Source organism: Dermacentor silvarum, chromosome 1 (genome assembly GCF_013339745.2).
Source record: "Dermacentor silvarum isolate Dsil-2018 chromosome 1, BIME_Dsil_1.4, whole genome shotgun sequence".
Taxonomy (NCBI): Eukaryota; Metazoa; Arthropoda; class Arachnida; order Ixodida; family Ixodidae; genus Dermacentor; species Dermacentor silvarum.
Genome location: NC_051154.1, coordinates 353,851,736 through 353,879,507, shown reverse-complemented (window position 1 = coordinate 353,879,507; position 27,772 = coordinate 353,851,736). Strand labels below are relative to the sequence as shown.

The following is a 27,772-nucleotide window of genomic DNA, read 5'->3' as shown; positions in this document are numbered from 1 at the left end:
GTTCCTTGTAGTTTTCTTCCTCCCCCCCCCCCCTTACTTACGAACAGCTGCAGCGCTCACGCAGCAAGTCTCCTATTAGACAGGCGAAAGAGCGTTTCGTCCAAGGCTCCAACCTTGGTCATTCTTTTCGGTATTTCCGAGCGATACGTAGAATTCAAATTGTTTACGATGATAGGCAAGATATGAGTGTACATTTTCACATTAAAGTCTGTCCAGACTTCTTGCGCCAAGGTCTGGTTCTTCTTAAAGTTTTGGAACTTTGGATTTGATGTTAAGTCACGGAACCTTGGAGACGTTGTCGTGTTGAGCTCAAATGCTGTGATGTAAAGGAGGTAGTCTTTAAGTTCACCTGCAAAAAAAAAAGAATGAAAAAAAAGGTAATGTGCACCGGACGCAGGACGTGACATGTAGCTATAATCTGCAATCTCGAAAAGCGGCTTATCTCTGAGATTTCTTTGCATTTCAACGACGTTTGTTGGAACCAAAACGCATTTTTTTTGTTTCCGGTTATTAGCGTGACACCCCTGCTAATAAGATCCTACCTGTTCATTTCTCAATGAATGCTTTTTTTTTAATGCTCGCTCCATTTTAGTAGTTTTGTTTGCTTTCCTTTTCGTTGCATTTTGAAGTATATTCGTACTCGTGTTTGACTGCTAACGTCATCATGCATGTAAAGACACCTGTTTCATCGTTGTTCTAAGTGTTCTGTCAAAAGTAGTGAGTTGTGACTATCAGATAAGTTTACCTTAGCTGCCTTCATGAGGCTGCGTTGGCCAACGCGCTTGGCGTCTGACGATGCGACCAGCATTTAACAATCAAAGCTTTCTTTGGCCTGCAAAGAAACGATGCTCTTTGCATGGGTGCAATCTCGATGTTCGTATGGCTGAGGTTATGCTGTATCGCTTTGCGCGCTAAACGATCGAAACGCCCATTGAGTTGAATTGCTGGGCAATTGAAAATTCAGCCACAGAACATGCAGCTCTAATAGCAGACCACAAAAGCAAATTTCGCGCCTGTGGCATCAAAAATAATGTCCCTTCTATATTTAACGGATATGACCCTCCCGATATTCTTTGTTCTGTCGGAAGTGTTCAATCGTCACACAGATGGCGCTGAGCCCCATGAACCGCCGATGAACCGCCATGCTTCGAACGTATGGGCTTCTATGGAAGCTTTGCTACCAGGTATATTTACCTTGGTTTTGCTACGTGTTATCTTCGCTCTCGCTCCCCGATCCTGTCGTGCCTAGCTTTCACCGGCGATCGCAGGGGATTGCAGCTGTTTGAGCCTCGGTAACCGGTAAGGCGAAAGAAATTTCCGAAAAATGATCAATGCAATAAGTATTTTTATTGAACAACCTAATCTGTTTCTATCCACATTAGCTATCGTATTTCTATAGATATCGACTCACAGGCAGAACATTCAAAACACAAGTTTGCGAGCGTATTGAAGAACAGCCGAACGATTTGTGTCCATGAAAACATCTGTTCTGGGTTTATTATTTATGAACTACAAAAAATTACAAAAAATTACCGACGATTACGATACTCCCAAAAGCGAAATTTGAGCGCCGCTCTATACGTGTTTTCATTTCGCGATATATTGGCTAGCGCGGACAATCTGTCGCGTGCGGCACGTTCCAAACGGAGCGAAGTGTGGCGCGACTGCCTCGCTAATGGAGAGATCACGAGAGGCAGCGCGTGGCTGACGCGTGGGCGCGATTCACAACAACCGCCGCAAACAGACCTACGCTCATGCAGTGCTTTAGTGAACAGACGACGCGTAGAGCACCTCGATGCGTGCGCTCCCGCGAACGGAGCGGAGGCGAGAGAGCGCATTGAGACGCAGCGAGCGCATCGACGCGCACTACTCTGGCGCCATCTCGTAGCCATCGTCGCCATAGTACGTCTTGCGCGGCACTACGCTTTTCTTCTCACGCTTTCGCCTTACCCTCCTTCTCCGCGTTCCGCCTCATGGTTCCGCTGCACCCTCCTCCTCCGCTTTTCTCCACGCGCTCTCTTCTCTCTCGCCGTCTTTCTTCGCCCGCTGCGCTCCGCGTCCGCTCTCATATTTCGCTGTGCCCGTTCACTCGGTTACGAGGTACGACGCCAACGCTCGCCGAAGGAACGGGCACCTAAGAGCTGCGCGCTAAAAAAGGCCACGTGACTAGGTGCTTGTGCCCCAAGATGGTAGTGCCATGAAACACGTTTTAAGTGAACGAAGCCAAGGAAAGCATCGGGGAAATTAAGTGTAGTTGAAATTGCAATGTAGAAAATGATGAAGAAAAGGGAAATGAAAGTGGACGAAAAGATAACTTGTCGCCGGCGGGAGCCGAACTCGCGACCTCCGCATTACGCGTGCGTTGCACTACCAATTGTGCTACGGCGACGGCCATCAATTCGTCCACTAACACGGGTATTTATGTTTACTAGATCTAGCCCTTGGAACATCCTTTAACCCAATCACGTGTATCGTGACGCCATCGGGCTAAAAAGGATGTTCTACATCCGCCCACCATGGTTCTGAGTGGCGCTGGCTTAACACTCCTAGGACTAGATCTAGTAAACATAAATACCCAAGTTAGTGGACGAATTGATGGCCGTCGCCGTAGCACAATTGGTAGTGCAACGCACGCGTAATGCGTAGGTGGCGGGCTCGGCTCCCGCCGGCGACAAGTTATCTTTTCGTCCACTTTCATTTCCCTTTTCTTCATTATTTTTATTGCGATAGCAATTATATGGACACTTCAACCAGATTTCTGCCGTCGGCGTCGCCGTCGCCGTCGTTGTCGCCATCGCCGTCGTCATCGCCGTCGCCGTGAGGTTCCCTATAGATAAAATCATCGCCGCGCGCCGTATGCCTGAGCGGAAGCGTGCGGGGACGCGCGCTATCACGGAGAGCAAGGAAGCAGGAAGCCAGCGCCGGAGGGAGCGGGGGGGGGGGGCGCACTTTTGCCAACAACCGCGCTCGTCGCTCGTCCGCACCGTCTCTTATCTCCACACGGCTCTGACCTTTATGCGCTGTGCATTCGCCGCTCAGTTTCCGTTGAAGCGATAGACCGCACGTACCTTCGCCCGCTGCGGCGTATGCTTGCTGCCAGCGTTTTGACAGTCGTCTGCAGTCATTCAGTGTGATCTATTCGTGTTTGTTTGTGCGCGCTCACACCACGTTTGTTCATTCAGTTAGTAATAGTCGGGCGACATTTTCCAACGCACGCTACACATGCAATGCTGCCCGGATCGGCAGTGCAGCGCTACAGGTGTGTCCCTTCGCACGCGCTGCCCACGGGAAGCGCTTCTCATCAACACCACCGTTTCACACGCGCCTTCTCGTGGTCATCGAGTCTCTCTTCATGTCAGTCTACTTACGCCGCAGCACACCTGCTTACTTAATCAGCTCATGTTTACTACAATTCATATTGCTACCAAAGCCGCTCACCTTACTTCGTATGACATTGCTGTGTTGCTATCGCATTCATTGCTTCGCCCTTAGGGCGAAACTGTGACATTTTTTACATTGCAATTTCAACTACACTTAATTTCCCCGATGCTTTCCTTGGCTTCGTTCACTTAAAACGTGTTTCATGGCACTACCATCTTGGGGCACAAGCACCTAGTCACGTGGCCTTTTTTAGCGCGCAGCTCTTAGGTGCCCGTTCCTTCGGCGAGCGTTGGCGTCGTACCTCGTAACCGAGCGAACGGGCACAGCGAAATATGAGAGCGGACGCGGAGCGCAGCGGGCGAAGAAAGACGGCGAGAGAGAAGAGAGCGCGTGGAGAAAAGCGGAGGAGGAGGGTGCAGCGGAACCATGAGGCGGAACGCGGAGAAGGAGGGTAAGGCGAAAGCGTGAGAAGAAAAGCGTAGTGCCGCGCAAGACGTACTATGGCGACGATGGCTACGAGATGGCGCCAGAGTAGTGCGCGTCGATGCGCTCGCTGCGTCTAAATGCGCTCTCTCGCCTCCGCTCCGTTCGCGGGAGCGCACGCATCGAGGTGCTCTACGCGTCGTCTGTTCACTAAAGCACTGCATGAGCGTAGGTCTGTTTGCGGCGGTTGTTGTGAATCGCGCCCACGCGTCAGCCACGCGCTGCCTCTCGTGATCTCTCCATTAGCGAGGCAGTCGCGCCACACTTCGCTCCGTTTGGAACGTGCCGCACGCGACAGATTGTCCGCGCTAGCCAATATATCGCGAAATGAAAACACGTATAGAGCGGCGCTCAAATTTCGCTTTTGGGAGTATCGTAATCGTCGGTAATTTTTTGTAATTTTTTGTAGTTCATAAATAATAAACCCAGAACAGATGTTTTCACGGACACAAATCGTTCGGCTGTTCTTCAATACGCTCGCAAACTTGTGTTTTGAATGTTCTGCCTGTGAGTCGATATCTATAGAAATACGATAGCTAATGTGGATAGAAACAGATTAGGTTGTTCAATAAAAATACTTATTGCATTGATCATTTTTCGGAAATTTCTTTCGCCTTACCGGTTACCGAGGCTCAAACAGCTGCAATCCCCTGCGATCGCCGGTGAAAGCTAGGCACGACAGGATCGGGGAGCGAGAGCGAAGATAACACGTAGCAAAACCAAGGTAAATATACCTGGTAGCAAAGCTTCCATAGAAGCCCATACGTTCGAAGCATGGCGGTTCATCGGCGGTTCATGGGGCTCAGCGCCATCTGTGTGACGATTGAACACTTCCGACAGAACAAAGAATATCGGGAGGGTCATATCCGTTAAATATAGAAGGGCCATTATTTTTGATGCCACAGGCGCGAAATTTGCTTTTGTGGTCTGCTATTAGAGCTGCACGTTCTGTGGCTGAATTTTCAATTGCCCAGCAATTCAACTCAATGGGCGTTTCGATCGTTTAGCGCGCAAAGCGATACAGCATAACCTCAGCCATACGAACATCGAGATTGCACCCATGCAAAGAGCATCGTTTCTTTGCAGGCCAAAGAAAGCTTTGATTGTTAAATGCTGGTCGCATCGTCAGACGCCAAGCGCGTTGGCCAACGCAGCCTCATGAAGGCAGCTAAGGTAAACTTATATGGGGTGCTATGCAGGATGCGCCGACTTTGCCGAAACTCGGGATCTTCACGAGCTCTGGCGACGCCCCAAGATGAAAGAACTAATGGCAACAAAACAAAGTTTGTCCGTCGGCACGCCTCCAGTTTCATTGGTTTATGTGCATTCACTCTGGGTGGCTATCATCTCTCAGGCGTTGCCATATGGGCGGTCGACTAACTGGGGCTCACGTGATGATACGGTCGGTGCATGGTCGTGCCTTCTTTCACTTGTTTGTCGTTCCACCGAATGCATTACAGGCACAAGCATGTTATGAAATAAATGCATTCAGTACTATAATATTAGTAACATTAACGTGGGTTATAAGCATTTTAAAGATTACAAGGTGTACACTGAATGTGTATTAGACTAATTCGTAGTTTAATACGTTTCGTGTTATACCACGAGGGGATGCACGCACTCTTTTTTTCCCCTCTGGATTGGATTGGCGCGGCTCGCTACGTGCATGCGCTAGCATTTCCGAGCACAGATTGGTGTGCGCCTAGTTTTCACACTAGGCTTTAAACAGATCGCTCGTTGCTAGCGCCAAAGTAAGGCTGCGAGACGAAGTGAGCGTCGGCTAGCGCAGAAGTGGTTTGCCACGCGCTTACCGTGTAAGCACTCAGGAATGCCGGAAAGCACTCATACAAGGGTCAGAAAAATACGCTTTATTTTCTTTTACTTTATGATGCACCTGCATACTGGATAGCGCCGAGCGATGGCTTCTAACAACCGCAGGAAAGAAAGAATCTTTATACTGGGTAGCCCGAGCGATCCGTGGCTTCTAACAAACGCAAGAAAGGGTCTGTGCAGCGCACGAGGCCGTTGAGTGCCACCACATCCATCTCAGGTAGGACTCCAGCATCGGTGCAGTTGCCTTGTACCCGCCGCTGACGAGGTGGCGCTTCACTTTTTTTATTGCGATAGCAATTATATGGACACTTCAACCGGATTTCTGCCGTCGGCGACACCGTCGTCGTCGCCGTCGTCGTCGCCGTGAGGTTCCGTATAGATAAAATCATCGCCGCGCGCCGTATGCCTGAGCGGAAGCGTGCGGGGACGCGCGCTATCACGGAGAGCGAACGCACTCAATCTCCCACGCGCAAGCAAGGAAGCGGGAAGCCAGCGCTGGAGAGAGCGGGGGGAGGGGGGGCGCACTTCTACTCTGCCAACAAAGGCGCTCGTCGCTCGCCCGCACCGTCTCTTATCTCCACACGGCTCTGACCTTTGTATACGCTGTGCATTCGCCGCTCAGTTTCCGTTGAAGCGATAGACCGCATGTACCTTCGCCCGCTGCGGCGTATGCGCTTGCTGCCAGCGTTTTGGCAGTCGTTGTCTGCATTCATTCAGTGTGATCTATTGATGTTTGTGCGCGCTCACACCACGCTTGTTCATTCAGTTAGTAATAGTCGGGCCTCATTTTCCAACGCACGCTACACATGCAATGCTGCCCGGATCGGCAGTGCAGCGCTACAGGTGTGTCCCTTCGCACGCGCTGCCCACGGGAAGCGCTTCTCATCAACACCACCGTTTCACACGCGCCTTCTCGTGGCCATCGAGTCTCTCTTCATGACGGTCTACTTACGCCGCAGCACACCTGCTTACTTAATCAGCTCATGTTTACTGCAATTCATATTGCTACCAAAGCCGCTCACCTTACTTCGTATGACATTTCTGTGTTGCTATATCGCATTCATTGCTTCGCCCTTAGGGCGAAACTGTGACATTTTTACAATAACTTTCTATTCATTGCGTGTGAACGCCCGTGATGGGGTCCACAAAGTTCACGCTGTGGTTGACTGTCTCCTAATACAGATTGATGCATAGCCTCATTAGCATCCACTAAATTTGGGATACAGTTGTATGCGGCCAATTCGTCAATATTAATGGTCCCCGGTTGAACAATGGCTGCAATAATGGCGCCTAATGTCGCCGCCTTTCGTCGGTCGACCTTGAAGAGTCGCAGCACCCCTTTGGTCGCGCAGAACATGCCGAAGACCCGTGGGCCACCATCTTTAACACCGCCGTAATTTTGGCGGCTCGGCGGAACGTTGTCGCCCGTCATTAGGCGGCCTCCATTGCACTTTTGCTCGCCGCGAAGAAGGCACGCGTCAATTTGCGCTATCTTCCCGCGGCCACTGAGTGGAGGTCGCGCCAGCAACACGTCCCTCGCGACCTCACGGGTGTAGTTCCTCAAGTCGGCGATGGCGTATTCCGATAGAGGAAACAAGTCACCGGTCATCTCCTTCAACAGCCATATGTCTATGCTTTTGCTCAAGCAGTACGTGGGCCAAATAATTTGACGCCTGGAGAGGTGGTCGTTCGGACGGCCGAGGCGGTCCGTTTTGGCGAAGTAACTTCCTTCACCTCTCTGCCCATGCCGTGCAGCGGTACCGTGTAACTGCGAAAACTGCTTTTGGCACCTGTTTCACGGGAAGGCAGCCCGGCGTCCATTCTGAGTCGTCCTATATAATGTGACCAGGTTCGCAGGTTGGTTGGTCCGGGTTGAACCCCAGTTGCTCGCAGGTGCCCCAGTATACTCCGATGACGCCGCCGGACCTGGCCTGGGGCTGGGGCGCGGTGGACGAACAGCGCTTGAAGCCGGAGAGAGCCGAAGCGATCGCACGAACTTTTCCTCCGCAGCCTAGTCTCACCAATCTGTGCTCGGAAAGCATAGGCGAAGACGAGCGCCTTCGCCTAACTCGTCACACAGCCAGTGCACTGACGTTTTGGAAAGGCATAAATGACGCTGAAACTCTACGTCGGTCATGTAGGTGAACGGGTCCAGACAGTCATACTGACGCTTGCTGCCGCTGGATGCGATGACACAGGCTGCTGCTGCCACCGCCATGTTTCCGAGTTCAACTCGAGGGGGCTTTCGCGATGTACGAGTTTCGCACGAGTTCGCCTGTCAATCAAAACCATAGGTCACGCCCCACGCGAGGCATGTAACTTGTGTGCGCGCCCACCACATTTGGGCCACGCCCAAAATATTTTTCGGCAACAGCGACGTGGTGCGGAACGGAGAGGCATCAACAATCTTTACCGCCGAAATAACACACGCAAAACGCACTGTTATCGGTGATGTACTGAGCACCACTATCAAAAGCAAAGCGTCAACTTTCGCTGGTTTATGCATATATCTTCTTGCGCTGGCATGGCCCCACAACATTGTTTCATTGCTTGCATTGTGGCGATGTAGTGCATAGGAAATAGTTATCGGCACGCCACTGTAACAGATTGCAAGGCGTCGATGCGCAGTGGTGGACGACGACGCTGAGCAGTGCGTAGTGTTTTCCAACGACAGTGTATCGCAGCTGTCGTTTGAGATGGCTGCTCTGTCATCGGTGATGTATCAGAGCCGCAGTGTCGCAAACACGGTCAGCGTCGAGAAACGCTCGCTTTTCTAGACCCAGTGCGATGGCATTTCTTCATCACAAGCACGGCATACGAAACAGTTGCAACACCTTCCTGCGTTCTAAGTCTAATTTCCTAACTCCACACAAGAGGCCTCACCCACCAAAATGCGACTGCTGCGCTGTCGTTGCGATAGCCATCTGCGATCGCTGTTAGCTCAGCAGCAGAGGCAATCGGCAAGCACATTGGAGTGAACAAAACACTCAAATGCTGCGTACATGCGCACGGAGACACCTTCACTGGGCAAGCGATAACAAGCAATGCATTGTGTCGCTGGGCAGCACTCTCTTCATCAAAATGCATCGCGGAGGCTTCGCACACGCAGATAAACTGGCGCATTTTCACTGTGCTGCGTCACTACGGACCCTAGAATACCGCACAGACATTTTGAAGCGACAGGCTACAGCCGTTGATCCCGTCTCTATGGCTAGAGTGTCGTTTCAGTTGGTAAAGCGGCGGCCTGAATAGCCGCCTCAGTGAAGCACCTGCGGTGAACAGTCATGCCGCAGCGCTGCGTTGCCATTCCCCTAATAGACAGGGAATGGACAGATCATTGTCATGACTGACTTTATCGAACATAGCGCTGCAGCGCCCATGGCGAATGCTCACCGTATGAACTCCCTCGTGCGTGCGACTCTGTAGAATGTATCAGCTTGTAAGCTTTCACCTCACTTTCGCCACTCGTGGCAAAAAAGTGCAAAATTTAATAATGCGCTCGATCTCCGTTTGTCATCACAAATTTATAGCATTCAAAACGAAAAACTGATACTTTGAGAAATAAAATGTTCGTTATTTTATTTGTTGTATTTTAAAATATTCGATTGAGGGAAAGTGTAGGTGCAAGAATGCACCGCATGTGCCCCGCTCGCATTCGAAGTAGGATAGACAGATAATGCCCGAAAGAGGAGGCACCCCCTTGACGCGCCCGAGAAAGGCGTGGCAAACGGCTCACGGTAAGTGTGCAGATAGACAGCGGGACAGTGACGGTATTGCTAAATTGCGATAATACGTTGATAACAATACGCGGCGCTGGCGCGTTTCGTTGCGCAGTCTTCTGCGCGTGAAGCGCGGAAGCACTGTGCCGCGCAGGGTGCGCTCATGTTGTCATACGCGGCTCTATCTCGACATTTCTTTTTGCCTGCTGTTTTTGCACGTTCTTTGCTATCTCCGTTCACTGACTGTCATCGAGCAAACTCGCGTAAAACTCGTGCGAACAAGAAACTCGGCGCATCCTGCATAGCACCCCTGATAGTCACAACTCACTACTTTTGACAGAACACTTAGAACAACGATGAAACTCAGCTCGAAAGCAACTCGCCACCAGAATTCAGACAAACGTTGAGAAGCAAAACAACACAACATGTGAGAAGAGCGTATAGTAGCAGTTCAACTTAACAAGCACGCCTTGCTGCACACTTCAAGAGCCTCATTGCATTGCAACTGATAGCGGCGTGAATGGCCCCTTTTATAGCGGCCTCTGAAAAAAAGGTATGTATTATTAACGATAAAGTAAAAGATAGTTGTCTTTTCTTTCCTCGCCGCACGTACTTAACATTGATTAGGAACTTTATTTTCGTTGAATGAAATCAAACTGTCTGGTTTTACCTAAAAAAACATTTTTGTTTCTCAATGTTTATTCCCTTCTCACATAGTCGCGCTTCACTTGCCGCTCCTTGCCGCTCCCATCTTTAAGGCGATCTGCAGACGGCTCCTACCTTTGTACGCACTGTGCTCTCGCCACTCCGTTTCCGTTGAAGCGATATACCACACGAAGGTCACTTCGTTCGCTGCTGCACCGCGCTTGCTCACGCCAGCGTTTTGACAGCGAGTGTCCGCGGTCATAGAGTGTGATGTGTTCTTGTTTGCTGTGCGCGCTGACACTATGCTTTGTTAATGTAGTTAGCAAGCGAATATTTACAAGTCGATACGGCCGATAAAAGTACTATCCTTACTTCGTATGGCTCTCTGCTAATTTGCGCAATCGATGCTTCGCCTTTCGGGCGAAACTGCGACTTTCTTTTTTATAGCTTCGGATGACAGACATATTATGTTGTCTATAAGTATGTGCTATCCTGTATCCTTTCTGAGACAATTCAGTTTTATGAATAGTTTGTAGAGGAGAAATAATTCACAAAGCATGCAGTGACCTGCTGTAGCGTCTAACTCACGCCCAACCTCGTCAGCTCGGCCTTGCACTCGAGCCCGATAGCGGCAACTCATACTCAATCAGAAGGCAGAAAGTGACAAAGTTCCACGTACACTTATTAGTCTTACAATTGCTACCGTAGGTGTGCACCGCCAGCAAGGGAGGGTTGATTCCAGAGTGCTTGATAATGACGGCATTGACGCTGAAGTTGTGCACCACGCGTGCGCCGTAAGAGAGCGACGCATCGTACGTGGCGAGCATGCCCTCCAGGTCCAAGTCGCAGCTCACCCACAGGCTATTGAAGACCGGGTCCACGCGTGCTTTGCAGTACTGCGCCACAAATGACAGCTTTCTTAGTTCACAGTTAGTTTCTCGGACCCACTCTCGCCAGGAACTGACGAGAGTGGTGCCCCTTCTCCAAAACAAATGCGAATGCTGGGATGTGAACGCACGCACGCACGCACGCACACACACACACACACACACACACACACACACACACACACACACACACACACACACACGCACGCACGCACGCACACGTACACATACACACGCACGCATGCACGCTCACACGCACACACACACCCCCCCACACACACGTACACGCACACACACACACACACGCACGCACACGCACACACACACACAATTTTGAGATAAGATGCGTCGCTTCCACTGTAACGGTTCAAATAGTGTGGCATCCAAAATTCACCTGACAGTATGCCCACTGTTGGGGATACTGTCGATAATTTAGCTCAAGTCCCATAATGGCAGAGCAAACGGCAAGAATCACACTCGTGATTTTTTTCCCTTTTTTTTACTTCTCTATGGCTGGATTCTGGGATTTCTTCGTGGCGTAACGTCGACAGAACACTATCGTCAATGGCTCATATCCCCAATGGTTCATACCCCCGTAAGACAGAGGTTACAAAGAGAGATAAAGAGAGAAGAGAGGAAAGGCAGTGAGGTTAACCAGACGCACGTCCGGTTTGCTACCCTGCACTGGGGGAGGGGGGTATAGGGATGAAAAGAGAGAGGAGATAGAGCACAGTTTCGCGCCCATTTCAAGATTGGCACCGAGTCTACACAAGCACTCAGCATAGTGAAGTGAACAGTGCATACATTCTTTGACATCAGCCATACAACACACAGAACAGCACACGTTTCAATAAAGGACAAGCTCAAAACAAGCATCCGAACCACATAATTTATGATAAGGCGCTCCTGCGCCTGCATGCGAGGCGAAGCACGTAACGCATTAGCTTACCGGTAAAGTTTACTGTTGCGCAAGCTGCCGTGGCCACGACAGCTTGACTGTCTATAGCATACGAAGCAGGGAGTGACGTAACTACATTTTTGTACGTAGAAGAAGAACCCGCCTAGCAATTGATTTGTGTTGTGACCGTGCTATGGGAAGGACACATTTAGTGAGGACTCCGCGTGCATACGAGGCGCGGCGAATTTCTCTTCTCTCTGGTCCACTTTTTGTACGTACACGAAGTAGTGGCGCAAGCCAATTCGAAGGCCGTTGAAATGTCTTAGGCTAATAATTAGGTAAAGTACATGTGAATGTCGCCACGTGAATAATTTCAACCTACGTCGCAACGGGTAATCGTTCCAGGTGTCGTTTACAGCTTCGCTGTGCGACCACCTTCACAGCGTAGATTGGAGATCATTTTTGCAGATATATATATATATATATATATATATATATATATATATATATAGCAGCTCACGTGCTATACAGCCCCTTTTAGATGACTCGTCCGTAGTTGAGAGCTCAGGAATTGCGATGTCTCATAGGCATGACTGCAGAGTCGAATCAGTTTAGACTAACTTAGTGTTTTTATTTTTTATCTGTATCTTCGCTAATTTCGCCTTAATAGGTTGATTATTAGACTAGACAGTGAACGTAAAAGTATGATTTCTTGAACTTCTCACCGAAGTCCTAGCGTCAGTACGTCAACGTGACATCACAAGTTTCAAGTCTCTCTCTCTCTCTCTCTTTTGTAATTGGCCAGTTGCGGTTCAGTAAACGTCCTTGAATCTAGCAAAGTTTCATCTTTAGCTCTTCTAGAATACAATACAGTCCATCCTTGCCAACAATAAGACTAATGGCGCATTCCTGAGCGAACAGGAGCACTCAAAAGCGTCCCCAAATTGCTCTATCAAGAGCAGTGGCGTTCCGAGAGGCGAAAAGGAGCAGGGGCGCTGGCATCCAATGGCAGAACAGGGGCAATTTGGCGACGCCGATAGCACAGTCAAGAGCAGTTTGAGCGGCTCTCGCGCTAGAAGCTAAGCGCGAAAAAAGTCACGTGACGCAAATGCATCGTACGCTTTTATTTTGGTTGTGTTTCCGTCGTTTTGGTTCAGTGCGTGGCAGCATCGTCGGCTGAGAAGCCCCGCGGGACGGTAAACAATATGGTCACGTGATACACCTTCGCCTTCACATTTGCTCTAGGAGCGCATGGGACGTCCCAATGGGGGAGCGAGCAGTCTCGCTGCGGTACGGCTCTGCTCCTCTCCGCTCTTTGCCTCGGCTCCTGTTCTGCCAATTGAATGCGCCATAAGTGGGCCCGAGTAGATACCTCAAAAATCGATGACGTCACGGCGAGTTAGTGCGGGAACTTGAAGGCAGCGTCGCCACCCGTCTTTCGTCCTTGCGCCCATTTGATGGCTTACTATAAGCCAACTCTCACGTTAAGAGTGGCTTTTGAAGGTAACTTCCTCATACAGCCCAAATATCTTTTTTTTTATATTTGGCGTCACTTTACTAAAACTGCTAATTAAAGACGCAGTTCAACTCGATAAATACGTGTGCTGTTTTTTTCCGCGAACCTGCCCGGGGTCGTTGCTTTGCGAGGGTAATTGTAACTCTACTAAGCACCAACCTCTTCGTGGAATTTGGGCGCCAATTTCCGGTGCAAGTTTCTCAGGAAGCCATTGGTCATGTTGAAGCGGTATAGCGTGCTGTTCTTCGGCGCGCCGTCCTCACGGATGGTGAAGTACGAATCTTCTAGTGGAAGGTCATTGGGACCGATGTTGGCGAACACGTCGTGCAACACCTTGTCTTGGTCGGACAGGTTGCCTGCCCACACGGATCCTTGTGCAGTGGAAAATAAGGCGAAAAGTTGAGTCACGCTTACGTTGCTACTTACTGCATTCTTTCTTTCTATAGGAGCGTTAGAGTAGTGGAAATTTCAAATCAAATCGAACATAAGGACTCGATAAATGCGAGCCTCGAACATCGAATTGAATGCTGGATATTTATAATACCATATATGAATGGAATAATAAAACTGGAAAAGAAACCAGGGGAGAAATGCAAAAAAAAAGATTTATTTTCTCCAACAGACGCCATGATAGTTGGAAGTCTGTTCAATCGGACGATTTGTAAGTTAGCAAAAAGTGAAAATTTCCACCATTTCCGAGTCGCTTACGAAGTGCACTGCAAGAGGCCGGTCCTTTTCGTGTCCGTTTCAATCGTAGACAGTCCCCGACAGATGGTTGCCCCGTGTACTTTTTGCCCAAAGCGAATATTGGAAAGAATGAAATATCAAATTCTCGATACTACTACTAACATTCGATACAGTCGTATTTGATTCGTGTTGGCAATTTCGAACACACCCGTACTGGCGTATGATATCGCCGCAGTCAGAGCACTCAAATTAGGAGGTTAAAAAATGAAGAAAGTGCTGTCAAAGAGTTTTTCCTATTGATACTGCAACATATGATATTCAAGCATGTACAATCATGAGGAAATATTTGGAGACCACACATGCCACGAATCTTTTAGGCATGCAGACTGAAATTAAAGGGTACGGCTCACGTGCTACTGTTCGACCGTTGTAATGCACATTGAGACAGTTCCACGTCGCACGAAGAAATTAAACTTCTTTATTCTGATTCCGTGGTCTATGAACTTTTGCTCGCTAGCGTACATATTGACACGTGTACAACTTAAGTTCGTAAGTCATGTATTTGAAAGCGTGTTATTCTTCCCCTTCACGGCAAGTGACAATATGACATGCATGCTTTCTTGGAAACGAGAAAATCTCCATGCCCAAACAGATCAGTCTCAATTTTGTTTGTGCTAAAATGTCGTGAAGTATTCCAGTTCCTCCCTCAAGTGACTAGTGGGTTTGTATATAAATAAATGTCAGTCTCTCTGATGTGGTATCGCTTCAACTGACAGAGAAAAAGAAACAAAAACAGGACAACACGAGTTCTTTTACATTTGCGGAAGTCCTTGCTATTTGTACAGATCTACGAAAGGTAAGTGTGTCACATTAATGTACTAGGTTCGAGACGCCCTCACCAAAAGTAGTGCAACTATTCTAGGTGTATAATAATGCTGCTAGAGGCTGAAAGCTAAATAATCCTACATTTGTACACCAGTGTAATGGTTACCACTAGGAGGGCGCAAGATTGCGCTTGATATCCGCGTCGTTACGGTAAATAATGGTAATAGGGCTGCCGATTTTTATGCTCTGAATAATTTTCGTCCGGTGTAAAGGTAACACCGATGGAGGAAAATTCTGGACAGCAGCTTATAGCTACCTGCGACGACAGGAGTCTAGTTTAACGAAGCCGAATGGCGTAATTTATTCAACTTCTAAACTTTGCCAATAGAAAGGTAAGTATCAAAGTTGTGTTCTCCAATGATACAAAAATTGTCAATCCCAGCGACCTAAATGGTCATCATACGCTCTTTTGTTAACAGAAGCCGGTATAATCAGACCCTTCTCGACTACGATGATGATGATGATGGTGATAACTACAACGACGATATGAGTATCCCCATTGAAGTGTGGCCGTGGCATATGTCGCAAGGCTCGTTCTTTATGTACCATTGCTGTATCTTAATCATTAAATACTTTTGTACTCTGAGCTAAATTATCCAAATAGAAAGTCCGCTTCCTTGCGTGTTCTCCCTGCCTTACGTCAACTCTCCCAATGGTCTCTTACTATTACCCTGTGTACATTTTTTTTTAACCTTTTGTTGGTGATCGGTTCCACTGGCTTGTCACTGTTATCAAGCTGTCATTCGGTTCAAGACAAAAGTATTAGCATCGTGGTCGAAATCTGATTAGACAGGTCTGTTGTGCCGTAAAAATTACTCCCACGATTCCAATACTGTTGCCACGTCTCTTGTGCCGTAATTCCTAATAGGAAGGGTCAACTGTGCGGCGTGCAATTTGTGCGGGTGCAATGAGATTCCAGAGCACCTTCTGTGTCACTGCCCATCCTTTGACGTTCAACGATATGCGCTCTACAAGCCAGACTAATCCTGTTAGATAACATAGCGTTCACAGAGGAAAAGATCCTGGGATCATGACCTATACATTCTTTCATGCAGAAGGCCACAAAAGCCCTTCTACACTTCTTGAAGGCTACTGGACTGTACGAACGCTTGTGTGACAGTGGACATTCCTCTGCGAATGTGTTCACAATGACTGACTCTTTATTATTTTTTCTTCTCTTTCCTTCTTATGTATTATTCCTCTCTTCCCCTTCCCAACTGTAAGGTAGCCAACCGGGCACCTCCTTGATCAACCTGCCTACCTTTCCCTCTTCGTTTCTTTCTCTCTCTTGTGCGGTATAGCATCGGCAACGTTAAAGAAATTTCTTGTGCAGTATGGGCGGGCGTCTTGTGCCGAGTGCTCGCCGCGCTCGTAGTGATTTCAGTGTTACTTGCCTTTCTGGACACACGTTCACCCAATAAAAAGATAGATTCTTAGCTCCGACTTTTGAAAGCATTTCTCGTTTTTCACCGTCACCAGGAACATGACCCTATATATATAGTATCCACCACCGTAGCATAGGGAAGCAACACGCCACCACTGATGTAGTCACTGCTCATCGGCGTTTCCAGCTCTAACCATTTGCTCAAAAAACACATCTTCACTTAGATGTCATCGAGTATACGTTTGAAGTGTCTTTCTGATAACGAAACTATAACTTGGGAGTCGCGCCGAGCACCGGTATTGAAGTGCCGTGTTGAAAAGAGGCGGTGCGCTTACCTCCACTGAACGGATTGAGTAAAAGCTCCGAATTGCGCGATGCTGTTTGTGATTTATGTGCGCGTGGATATGTACCTTAAAACTGGCTGCTCCATCAGAACGACGGTGATGCGAGAGTAGAGAAGCGGTGGTGTTGTCTATAGACCCGCAGTGAGACTCGGGGTGCCTACTAGGGCCATGACACTAGATTACAGGCACCACGAGTCTCTCTGCCTCACTGACTGCCCTAGTAGGCACCACGAGTCATCACTGCTGCTTGCGAAGCGACGCAGCTGCGTCGCATCGCTCCGTGCTTGTTTGCCTTTACAGCTGACGCGTCCGCGTTGATCTTTCGATGAAAACTTGGTCCGAATTCCGATTACTCAAAGGTGACAAAAAGGTTCTGAAAGCGCTTATCACTGTTTAATGCGTTGTCCATATCACGTGCCTAAAATACATTTCAGAAATTGAGGACCATACAGAAAAAGTGGGCATGTCTCGGAAATATTATGCGCAGTTAAAAACAACTGAAACAGCAAGAATGTCTGCGATCAAGACGAATACGCATATATATATAGATAGGGAACGCAACACCAAGCAAGTGGCATGGAAGGCTTCCACGGGATCGCGTTTTAGCGGTATCCTAGCGATAACATTGTGTCGCTCGCAGCACCACCCCCAAGAGCAACAATGGAGGGATTCACACAAAGAGCACGCTCTCTCTCTTTCTCTCTCTCTCCATCTAGAACCAAAGGAGAAAGTTAATTTGTGATAACAAAAAAGGAAAGAAAGAAGAAATTTAGGAGTTATACGCGTAATAAAGATATTATTTCTGCAGCCTTTCCTTTTTCTTCCAGCATTAGGACGCGTTAACCATACATGTGTTTACTTGGAATACGAAATGAACTTTACAACTTTTTGGAGTTGAGATATCATTTATTCGTAGTACTTCCTAGTGACACAATGTGTTTTCAGACGTACCTGCTAAGACGATGCCCAACACAATGCACCACAGCTCCATGCTTCAGAACACAAGATCGGGCGCTGACTGTGGAGAAAAAGGAAAAGAAATCGGAGCGGATGTGAGCAGTTGCTTTTAGAAAAAGCTAAAACTGAATGCCCACTAAAGTCTTTATCGGCTACAGGTTTCAAATCGTTGTATAGAGTCTAAATGCGTGTTTAAAAGCTAAGCCTGTAATTCTGCTTAAACATTAGACGCGGGGTTACGCTTATGTGATTCTTTAACGCCAGTCACGGTCGTTACAGAACGATGCCGTTGAAACTTCTAACGAATGTTAAACTCTGTAGTTTTACTTTCGAAAACCACGATCGATTGAGGCGCGCCGTATAGTTTTGACCACCTTGGACTCTTCAACGTGCACTTATAATGCACGCGGTACACGAGCGTGTAGGCCTCCGTCAAAATGCGGCCGCCGCGGACGGGATTCGAACCCACGACCTCGTGATTACCAGCGCAACGCCATAGCGGCTAAGCTACCGCGGCCGGTAACTTCTAACGAATGTATGTCACGCGTTCTCCTATTACAAAGCCTCCGCTTTGAAAACCGCGCCCAAACAAACTCCACCCAAAAAAAATTTAAAAAATGGCAGACCATTCCGTGACGCACCTGATTAAATATGGAACCACCATGTTATGGTCAATCACATCTGTAATAGTCGCAACGCGAGCGTCCACTGCGGTGTCGTGGCTTGCCTAGTGGTACCAAACGAGTAATGGCGCTATCGAAAATCCTTCTCGTGGCCTGATCGGCCGGATCGCCTGAAAGCTTCAAGTACCTTACCTGCTTCCAGAGCTTGCACTGAAACGATGCTATCGAGTTTGGAGCGGCACTCCAATAGCTGACGTACATTCGCCGTTCTGTGCATTGCAGCTCTCACCTTATCATCTATACTTTATCTATATTTAGTCATTAGCCAATACTAAGCTGATGTGTTTTATTTTGTAGTACTTTTTTAGTGATCAAGGAAAGATATGCACTAACAGCCGCATGAGCCCATGACTAGCAGTAAAAGGGCTCAGATGAAATGTTAAACTCTATACATCTTTAAACTGATATTAACCTTCATCCATTCATATGAAAAAAAAAAAACATTATTGGTCTCGTTTTGTTTGGAGGCTTTGTACTTTCTTTTTCGCCTTCAGCGTGTGATCAGTGTTATCGTGATTCCGCTCCCACGCAAGACGTCCCTTTCGACATCAAGACCGGTATTCGGCAACACTGCATTCCATTTACCATTCTTTTCTTATCACGTGGCGCGGCGAGGGGCCTATCTCAGCGATAACGGTTGTGCAGCAGCTTACGAGTCATGTCCGTGTCAATGACGAAGGTCGAAAAGGGTGGAAACTAAAATGAAAACGTAAGAATATCCCGCCTCAGATTTATCTCGAGTCGATTGTTCCAGCAACTTCCAGGGTCGCAAAGAGTCTACTTCTTCGGAAAAAGTCATGGTCTTTCCACGAAGAAAAAAATACGAATTATTATTATTATTATTATTATTATTATTATTATTATTATTATTATTATTATTATTATTATTATTATTATTATTATTATTATTATTATTATTGTCGTTGTTGCTGTTGTTAGTAGCAGTACAAATAGTATTGATAACTTAACATACATTTGTAATAGAGAAAACGAAAGCAAGGAGCGGGCTGGGAACTGTCTCCGGAAGGACGCCTGCCTACTCTCCAAGAAGGAGGGGACAGAAACAGAAATGAAAGATACGAAGAAGGGAAGGAAATGGAAAAGAAAGAACAAGATGCTAGAGGCTCTATTCTGGACACGCATGGCGGCTGCACGGCCGCCATTATCCGCCATCTTAGCTGTCTCATTGGCTGTCCAGAGGTCACGTGTTTTGAAATTTGTGCCGGGAAACGGAAGTTTTGCAAAATGCAATTTTGAGTTTTCGTCAGAATGACGAAACGTGACGCGCATCTACAAATTTGATCGACTAATACTTTTTTGTGGTCCTTGGCACCTATATTGCGACTTTCGCGCTTTAAAAAGAAAGTGTACGGTAGCGTGCAGAAGCCCGTGGAATGCATCTGCAATTTCGCGAATATGTGGTGGCGTTCCAAGATAGCCGGCATGTCAGTTGTTGATTGGCTGAAAGAATATCCCGTGAAGAGCGTCACAGGAAGGGCCGTTTAGTAAACGTCAATTTGACGTTGCGTGACGTTGCGCGGGGCCGCCATTGCACAGATTTTCCGCCATAATTTGCGGTGCGATGAGTCGCGCGAATTATGGTAATGAGCGGCCATATGCAGTGTCAGTCGAGAGGCATGTGTATCGCCGTATTTTCCCTGTCATTTGGGGCCATGAAAATCTTTTGTTCACAACGCGTGCTCATAGCATTTGCATCGCTCGCGGGTGGTGTTGGCATTTGTGTTTTGAACCATCATTTCTATTAAAAACCCGTTTATTTGAAATAATATTGGTTGAAACTAGCAAACTTTCTGCGACATTTTGCACTTTTCACTATTGCGTTTGTATTGTAATCAATATTAATCAATTTTTGCGTCATCAAAGGCTTTGACAGCGGTGACTTTTTAATTTATAAAAAGAAATGTACGCTAGACGGTGCCTTGAAGTTTCCTCTCGTATAGGGACTCTATCCTCTCGCGGTGCGAGTAAGCAGTGAAGTGCACAAAAGATGGCAGTACCGGCGCTTGCGTCGCTCAAGCGGATACCTGTGGCGCGCGCAACGCTATCGATGATATTCGGCCGCTTCTCAGCCAGCCGAGTCAGGCTGAGTCACTTGCGGTTCACAAGATAGCGATAACGCGGCCTAGAGCGTGCGCTGATCATCACTGGCAGGTCGCGTATGTTGTCTCAAGGTAGAAAGCAAGCGCGTGGGCGTCAGTATACGATGACTCATTCAGTTTCCCGAGGACACGCATCCTAGCCAACGAAGCAGACGACAGCTTGTGCGCATGCAGACGACGGAAGCGAGAAACGATTTTGATGGAATAATCGTACGCTTTGAGCTAGCTGCTTTATTTTTACTGGGGAGGAAAACTGTTTTGCTTTATCAATAACGCTAGGTTAAATGCCTACATTACACTTTCTTAGGCGAAACTTTGCGTCCCGTTACGAAAGCAAAATGGGGCCATCAGCGCCATTTTGTAAGCGTCGCGCCTACGTCACGCCTCGAAGAAAATGGCAGAATGTGCAGAATATCGGCTTAGATCTCAAATGCTAGGCTAAAAGAATGACAAAGAATACAGTGCGGCCGTAGGTACCGGGAAAAATCACTGCAGATGGCGCTACTAAAAGAGTGTTAAAAAGATTCCCCGACGATTACGATACTACCTAATGCGAAATTTGAGCGCAGCTCTATAAGTGTTATCACTTCGTGATAAATTGAAGCAAATAATTTGAGAGAGACGTGTAGCAGAGTCGGCGATGGTCGAAAATCTGATCTGCGGGTCAAGTGCGTCGGCTTTTATACATGACTCGTCGAAGGTTCCAGTGTAACCGCTGTTGCCCCGCGTGGCTTCCAGAAATTACTACACAATTCGCGTCGTGCATACAATCGGATAAAAAAAAATCACCAGCCATTCCCCTGTCGAGAAAAGGGGGGTAAGCGAAGCTTGTCGTGTGTGTATCTGACCTTCGTGGTGATTTTCTTTCTTTCTCTCTCTCTTCCTCTCTCTCTCTCTCTCTCTCTCTCCTTATTTCTTTCTCTCTTTCTCTTTTTCTATATCTCTTTATAACTGTGAGTCGGCCTAGTTGGAACAGATTACTTTTTTAAAAAACATTTTGTGCGCAAAAAAAGGGGGGACGAAGAAAAGGAGCAACACAATTAAGGACGAGCGCTTTCTAACCACTGGTTTTATTTTCGAAGAACCACCTGCTTAAAAACCCACAAATCTGCGCGATCCAGTCAACAGAACAAGTCAATAGCGCATATAACAACACTTTTGATAAAAATGCCACGGATCAGCGCTACCCGGTCAACATACAACGCGGTTTTGCGCACAAAAAGTTTTTAAAAATGACTCTTTCTTCCTTTCTCTCTTTTTTTTCTCTCTCTCTCTTTCTCTCTCTATTGCTTTCTTTTGTTTCTCTCTCGCTTTCTTTTTCTTTCTCTCTTTCTTTCTCTGACCTTCGTGGTGATTTTCTTTCTTTCTCTCTTTATTCCTCTCTTTCTCTTTTTTTCGTCCCTGGTATGTGCCAATGAGCTTGGACCTTTCTGCACTATCGCCAGGATCGGCCCATTTTGGCGGAAGTTTTTTGCTGGGCACACGAAAGAACCGTTGGTTGGCAGAGGTACATAGCTTCGCTATAAAAAATTCACCGACGATTACGATGCTCTCTAACGCGATAGCGTTAAGGGCCCCGTGTCGCAGGAGATCCGGTGTCGGCGTCGGTGTCGGCGTCGGCTTTAGCACCCGCGGTCGAGAAAATCATCCCCAACCACGCAGGCCCTCCAAATATATTTAGGTATGCCACACCATTCTATCATTAATGTTGCTCATACTTTGTCTTGCATTCTTGGCGAAGCTATTCAAAACACCCTCAGCACATGCCTTTTATGTTAAATCTTCTCAGACTGAAATATTAAAAGTACGAAACAAAAGCGGAAACCTGAAAATTATGATTTTTTTTATGGCGCGGCTGTGCAATATCTCCTGGATCGCCCACGCAAGATGGCGCGTTTCTACCAGAAAGCTTGCCTTCGTGCGTTCGCCGCCAGTGTTTCCCGATAACCAGTACGGTTGCTTAAGCTGCAGTTGTCGAGAAGCGTGAGAAATTAATCAGGGATCTTTGAATGCTATCGCGTTCCACTCTTAAAAGCGAAGCTTAAGCATCCTGCAATTTTTTTCTTGTTTTTAATTATTTTTTTGCAAGAGGGGATATGTTATGAGGCGTTGCTGCCGACTGCAGCGCCATTAGAAGGCGCGTGCTGGGTGCCGCCTGAGAAAAGAAGATGGCCAGGGACTGAGTTACGTCTCCATTGACGTCGCACTGAGTATTATGTACGATACAACAAGCCACAAATCGGATGCGGCGTTGTAAGGGAGGCGGGTAAAGCCACCGCAGATTTCGTGGGTGTATTGACCGTAGAAATTGTCGGGTCAGATATTTTAGCGATGTTTAAAACCTCGAAGCGCACAGGAGGGTTGATGGTAGCAGCCGAAGTGTAGAGGCTATCGGCCAAAGCATGTGTCTCCTTGGCTCCTTGGGAGCCCAGAGAACATGGCATGTGGCGATCGGCCACGTCATCAAAAGCACGGTCTTCTTTTTCGGTCGAGGAGGCCGGCGAACATGGCGTGTTGCGATTGCCCGAGCTGCTTGTTTCTTCTTCGCTGGCGGTAAGGGGGGAAAGGCTCCAGCAGCAGCGTCTGAGTATATATATATATGACCGCCGCACAGGGCACACGACCGTAGGGTGACTATCCCCGTGACGCCGACAAGGACGGTCACATCCTTCGCTTTCGTGGCCATGTGTGCCACAACGGCCACAGAACGCTGCGGTGCACTATGCACGATAGTGGTCGCTGGAGCCGCACCGCCGACACACGCGTTGAAAACCGCGGTAGTAAAACTTCACGCGGTGACCAGAGACATGCAGGTAATTGGGGACAGGGGTTGTGGTGCTCATTTCCGTACGAACGAAGCGGGCTCCCGTGAGTACGCCACGTCGCCCGCTCACAAGACCGGCGTTGACAGACAGAACCTTGCCGTACAATGATATTGCCTGGACGAGGACTTCGTTCGGAACGAAGGACGGCAAGAAGAGGCAGATTAAGTTGGTGACCTGCGGGCCGACAGGAATGACAGGACAACGCCCGCCACCGATGACAAGGCAGCCAGCACTGACGATTAGTCATGGAAGCCATGCTCTTGCCGGTAACTTGGAAGTTGAGGTCTCCCATGTGTTGAACGCAGTATACCGTAGAACGGCCATGCTATTGAGGCCATTGCGTTGACGATGGTCTCGGGACCATTCCTCGTAGGGACAACGTCGAAAACTTAGGCCTTCGAAGGAATGCACGGCACTGTAGGCGCCATGGCGTGAGAGGTAGACGTCCCTGACGTGAAACATGCAGAGACGTCAGCATAATGATGATGATGATCCTCAGAACAAATGGCAGATACCCACCGTGGAGAATCGCCCAAGAATTGGGCTGTTGGGAGAAAATGGATAAAAATATTAGAAAAAAGCAAGAATAAAAAAGGAAGATGAATTCTGCTCGGTGTTCTAATTAATCAGAAACTGTCTCTTCTTCCTCTTCCTGATCCTGGTCGTGGCTACTCGCTGCTCATACCATAGCTGTCACTGTACTACGAGTGTATGCATAGCCAGTGAGCTACCGCGGCGGGTGAATCTGGCACTTTGATCTTAGCTAAAAGGTCGAGAACCGATCGATGTCGCAGAAAATTCGGTGTCGCCGTCGATCAGGTCAACGGCGCCTGATAACACTATCGCCACAAACAACGGAGACGTACAGTTGCCAGTAATGGTTCAGAAAGGTTGATGTTTGTGTTAGCATGTCGCTAGCAGCCTCCCTCGGGAAGCGCTCTTCACGTAGCGCGCTAGTCGGCCTAACGAAGCTTGGGGACCCACGTAGCAGTTGTCGGTCATGGTCCGTGAAGGAAGAAGACGTGTGGCTATTCTTTTGTGAGTTCGCCTGTGTGGCTTAGTGTTCGCCTGTGTGGCTTAGTCAGTCTGTGTGGCCATGTAACGTTTTTTTTTTATTATTCCGTTAAATCCGTAGAAAGGCCATGCTATTGAGGCCATTGCGTTGACGACGGTCTCGGGACCATTCCCGAGACCGTCGGCAATTGAACTTACCGTACTTCGATTGTAAAAAATGAGAACAATCGGCACAAGCTGCTCTTTCTTCCTTTTTTTTATTTTTTATGGCAGCTGCAGAAGAGAACAAATAATTTGATCAAGGAAAAAAATGCGTGTTTATTGAGAACACCGCAATGTCCGAATGACAGTCCCCGCTGCACCACAAACGCTCCCTTTTCTTCTTCGTCTTCTTTTTTTTTCAGCCAAACTTAACGTCCACTTGTTCTCCCGGTCATCGCGAAGTCCCGCACTCGCTCTCTCGTTCGCAGCGCGCTCCCATCCGCCACTCACAGCTTGTCGAGCTCCTTGATGTTGTCCGGTCGCTTCGACGCCGAGCTGTTTGAGTCCCGCTTGCCGAAGACCAAAAGCGGGAACGGTAGCCGAGCCGAATTGGCCGAGGCCGCGCTGGAGTCGCCTTCGTCCGCGATAGGGCCACCGATGTCGTCAATGCTGAAGTTGGCCGCGAAGAGGCGCGATATAGCCGGCGGGATCATGTCGTCTTCGGTCCCGCTTTGCTGTCGCGGCCGGAACGCCACGCCGATGGCGACGAAAACGAGCAGTAGTAGCATGAGGCCCGCGGCGACCACAATGGCTACTTTGGGTTTCCGCACCTGGCGAACCACGGTCGCCTCGCTCTGGCTCGGCCACAGAAGCTCGGCACCCGATGAGGTGCTACGGAACATGTTGGGCCGCGGTGCTCAGGTTTCGTGCGAGGTGACTACGAAGTGAGCGGCTGCTCTCCTTGGAGGGCTGGGAACGGTGGCCTCGCGAGGGTCCCGGCACGGCTTCTGAGAGCGAGGCAGGTGTGACACTTGAGAGCGCGCTCTGAAACGGGACGAAAAAATTATTACGATGGTGATGCCCTCAGGAACAGTAGCACATACCCACAGCACAGGATCGGTAGAGAATCGGGCGGTGTTTGCGAAAAGGTTTCTGAGTGGTTTCTGAAAAGGTCTCTTAGATAAATGTACAGACGTTGAAAATAAATGGGGGAACTATGAAATTGAGAACGGTTAGGCGGGCCGTGATTCGAAAAAAAGCAAATAAACATCGGCGGACTTGCGAAACCTTTTAACGAACAGCTCAATTTCAAACTAAGCTGTTTCTGCTCCGAAATTTATCCCATATGTGTCATGTCTTTCCCGTTCACATTCCACCTGGTTAACCTCCCTGCCTTTCCCCTTTTTTCCGTCTCTCTCTCTCCCGTTCACATTACTGTATACTCTGTTAGCTGGACTTGTTAGTCGCCGACGGCGGGCTGTTTCTCGTCGGCGTATCTGGATAGCTCACCCACTTCTAATTATCGTGCTAATTAATATTTTTCTGAACTCCTGGACACGCCTCAAACGAATGTATAGGACCGCATTATAGCGTGGGCAAAGTTCCGACTGGAAACTTCTGTTATACAGTGCTCGCAGTTACGATTTCCATGTTTCTATAGATTCTCGAAAACGTCGCGACTCCCGTGGCGATTTGTGAATTTCTCGAAACTGCCCTAATCACCCCGCGCCATTGAAACTGTACTGCCACGTTCTAAAATGCATGAATTCAATTGCCACACATTTTCAAGCTGACATGCTTAGTATTTGTTTGACCAAGAAAGTGTAAGAGTAAGGTTGAAAACTAATACACAGAAGACAAAGGCAATGCTGAATAGCCAGAGAAGAGAAGAGATCAAGAAGTCATAATCGGCAATCAGCCTCTAGATTCGGTGCAGGAGTACGTTTATATAGGTGAATTGCTAACAGGGGACCCTAATCATGGGAAGGAAATTTCCAGAAGAATAAAAATGGGTTGGAGCGCATACGGCAGACAAGAAGCCCGCGAATAAAAGCAAAGTGCCTTGAGCGGCCAGTCACGCGGCAATTTCGCGTGTATTCGCGGGCTTCTTTCATGCTCGGAAAAACACTTTCATGTAGCACGTATTGAGCAACAGAAAGCTGTATCGGGAGTTTTTCATGTTCCCCTACAATTTTCTCTTTGACACTTTTCAGCTAATTATAATATTTGAGTTGATTATTATTTAAGACTAATTATGCAATTAGGTGGAATGCAAAAAATAATCTGAGTATCTCCAAGCGACGGCAAACAGCATTACCTTGGTTCTGTCCAGCTACGTGGCATTTGCATATTTTTTAAAGTTTGGTGCATGGTAGTTGGGACACCCTGTATAATTGTTCCTCAGATTTTTGTTTCGTTCTTTAAAATTTTCGTAGATTTATTTTAAGGTTAATACCCGATAAGGGGGCTTTCTCATTGCTACCTGCCGCCCTATTTGTGACCGATCCCACACGAAGGGTGCGCGCCAGTTACTTAGATCATAATTTGTTATAACCAATTATAACTGTGGACATATGAAGTTTCATTTATTGTGGCGGAGGCTTCTTCTGCCATGGCGTCGCAATGACGTTTTCTTTTTCATTTTTTGTATATAATGAATAGAAACATTAAGAATCGAAATAACTCATAACAGCTACCGCTGTAAGAAATTGGCAAGGCACCGAAAATGGTCGGTCTTAATTTTATTTTCTTTCCCTGTGGAGAACACCGCGTAGCGAATAGTATGCATTTGTATAATAACTTATAATAGCAACTGAAATATGTATAAGATTTGAAAATTTTGAAAACAAGTGAAATGCAAAATACCAATATTAGCTCATGCTTCAACCAGGAATATCCGTCTTGAATCGAGCTTCCCAACGGCAGAGAAACCATCTCTGCGAGAGTGCTAAAAAAGTAGAGCCGGCCAGAGAAACAATAAAACTGATGGTGAACTTTATTAAAAGTAGGCGAAACGTCGCTCCAAAATGATTTTCCTTAAAGGAGAGAAACGGCTACGAGGAAATGATCAATCGTTCCAACGTTGATGTTGATTACTTTTCAACCCATTCTCACAATATTAGTACGCGATCGCTCTTTACTTCTTCTTCACTGCAGCTAATGTGATATCCCAATGACAAAGAAGTTTTTTATTCTCGCAAGGCTGACTACACCGTCCCGCATTCCTATATTTTACTTAGGTTATCTTTTTTTTCAGCTACCATCTGATTCCTGACCTATCACCCACGATTGGTTTGTGCCATTTATTGCGGAAACTACAATCATCAACTCGAAAGCGTTGGGCATCGCCGCTCGACATTCAACTTCTTGCCAAATTCTTCGTTCTGAATGTTCGCCTTTACCCCTTGTGGTATGTTATAGGGTGTACGTTTTAATCCATCTAGTGCGGCCACTCCCCCTCGTGGGTACGATCCACGTTTTGAGGCAACAACAACAACAACAACTTCTATAGCAACCACAATCAGACACA

At 47.7% G+C, this 27,772-nt stretch overlaps 1 protein-coding gene across 1 annotated transcript; it reads right to left on the bottom strand.

Moving 5' to 3' along the window:
- Positions 1-11: 11 nt before the first annotated feature.
- LOC119437426 (uncharacterized) lies at positions 12-18,579 on the bottom strand. The gene is made up of 5 exons (XM_037704455.2): positions 18,435-18,579; positions 17,614-17,676; positions 13,522-13,733; positions 10,741-10,957; positions 12-349 (listed from the first exon to the last, which is right to left on the bottom strand). Exons 2-5 carry the CDS (start codon positions 17,651-17,653, stop codon positions 57-59), a joined length of 762 nt encoding a protein of 253 aa, XP_037560383.1. The 5' UTR covers positions 17,654-17,676; positions 18,435-18,579; the 3' UTR covers positions 12-56.
- Between the last annotated feature and the right edge of the window lie 9,193 nt (positions 18,580-27,772).

What these genes read in the sequence shown, in the direction of transcription:
- LOC119437426 (XM_037704455.2), bottom strand. Translation starts at nt 17,653, where the DNA reads ATGGAGCTGTGGTGCATTGTGTTGGGCATCGTCTTAGCAG. An exon ending in CGCCCAAATTCCACGAAGAG is followed by an intron (nt 10,958 to 13,521) that starts GTTGGTGCTTAG and finishes TTTGTGGCGCAG; the next exon opens with TACTGCAAAGCACGCGTGGA. An exon ending in CAATTGTAAGACTAATAAGT is followed by an intron (nt 350 to 10,740) that starts GTACGTGGAACT and finishes TTTTTTTTGCAG; the next exon opens with GTGAACTTAAAGACTACCTC.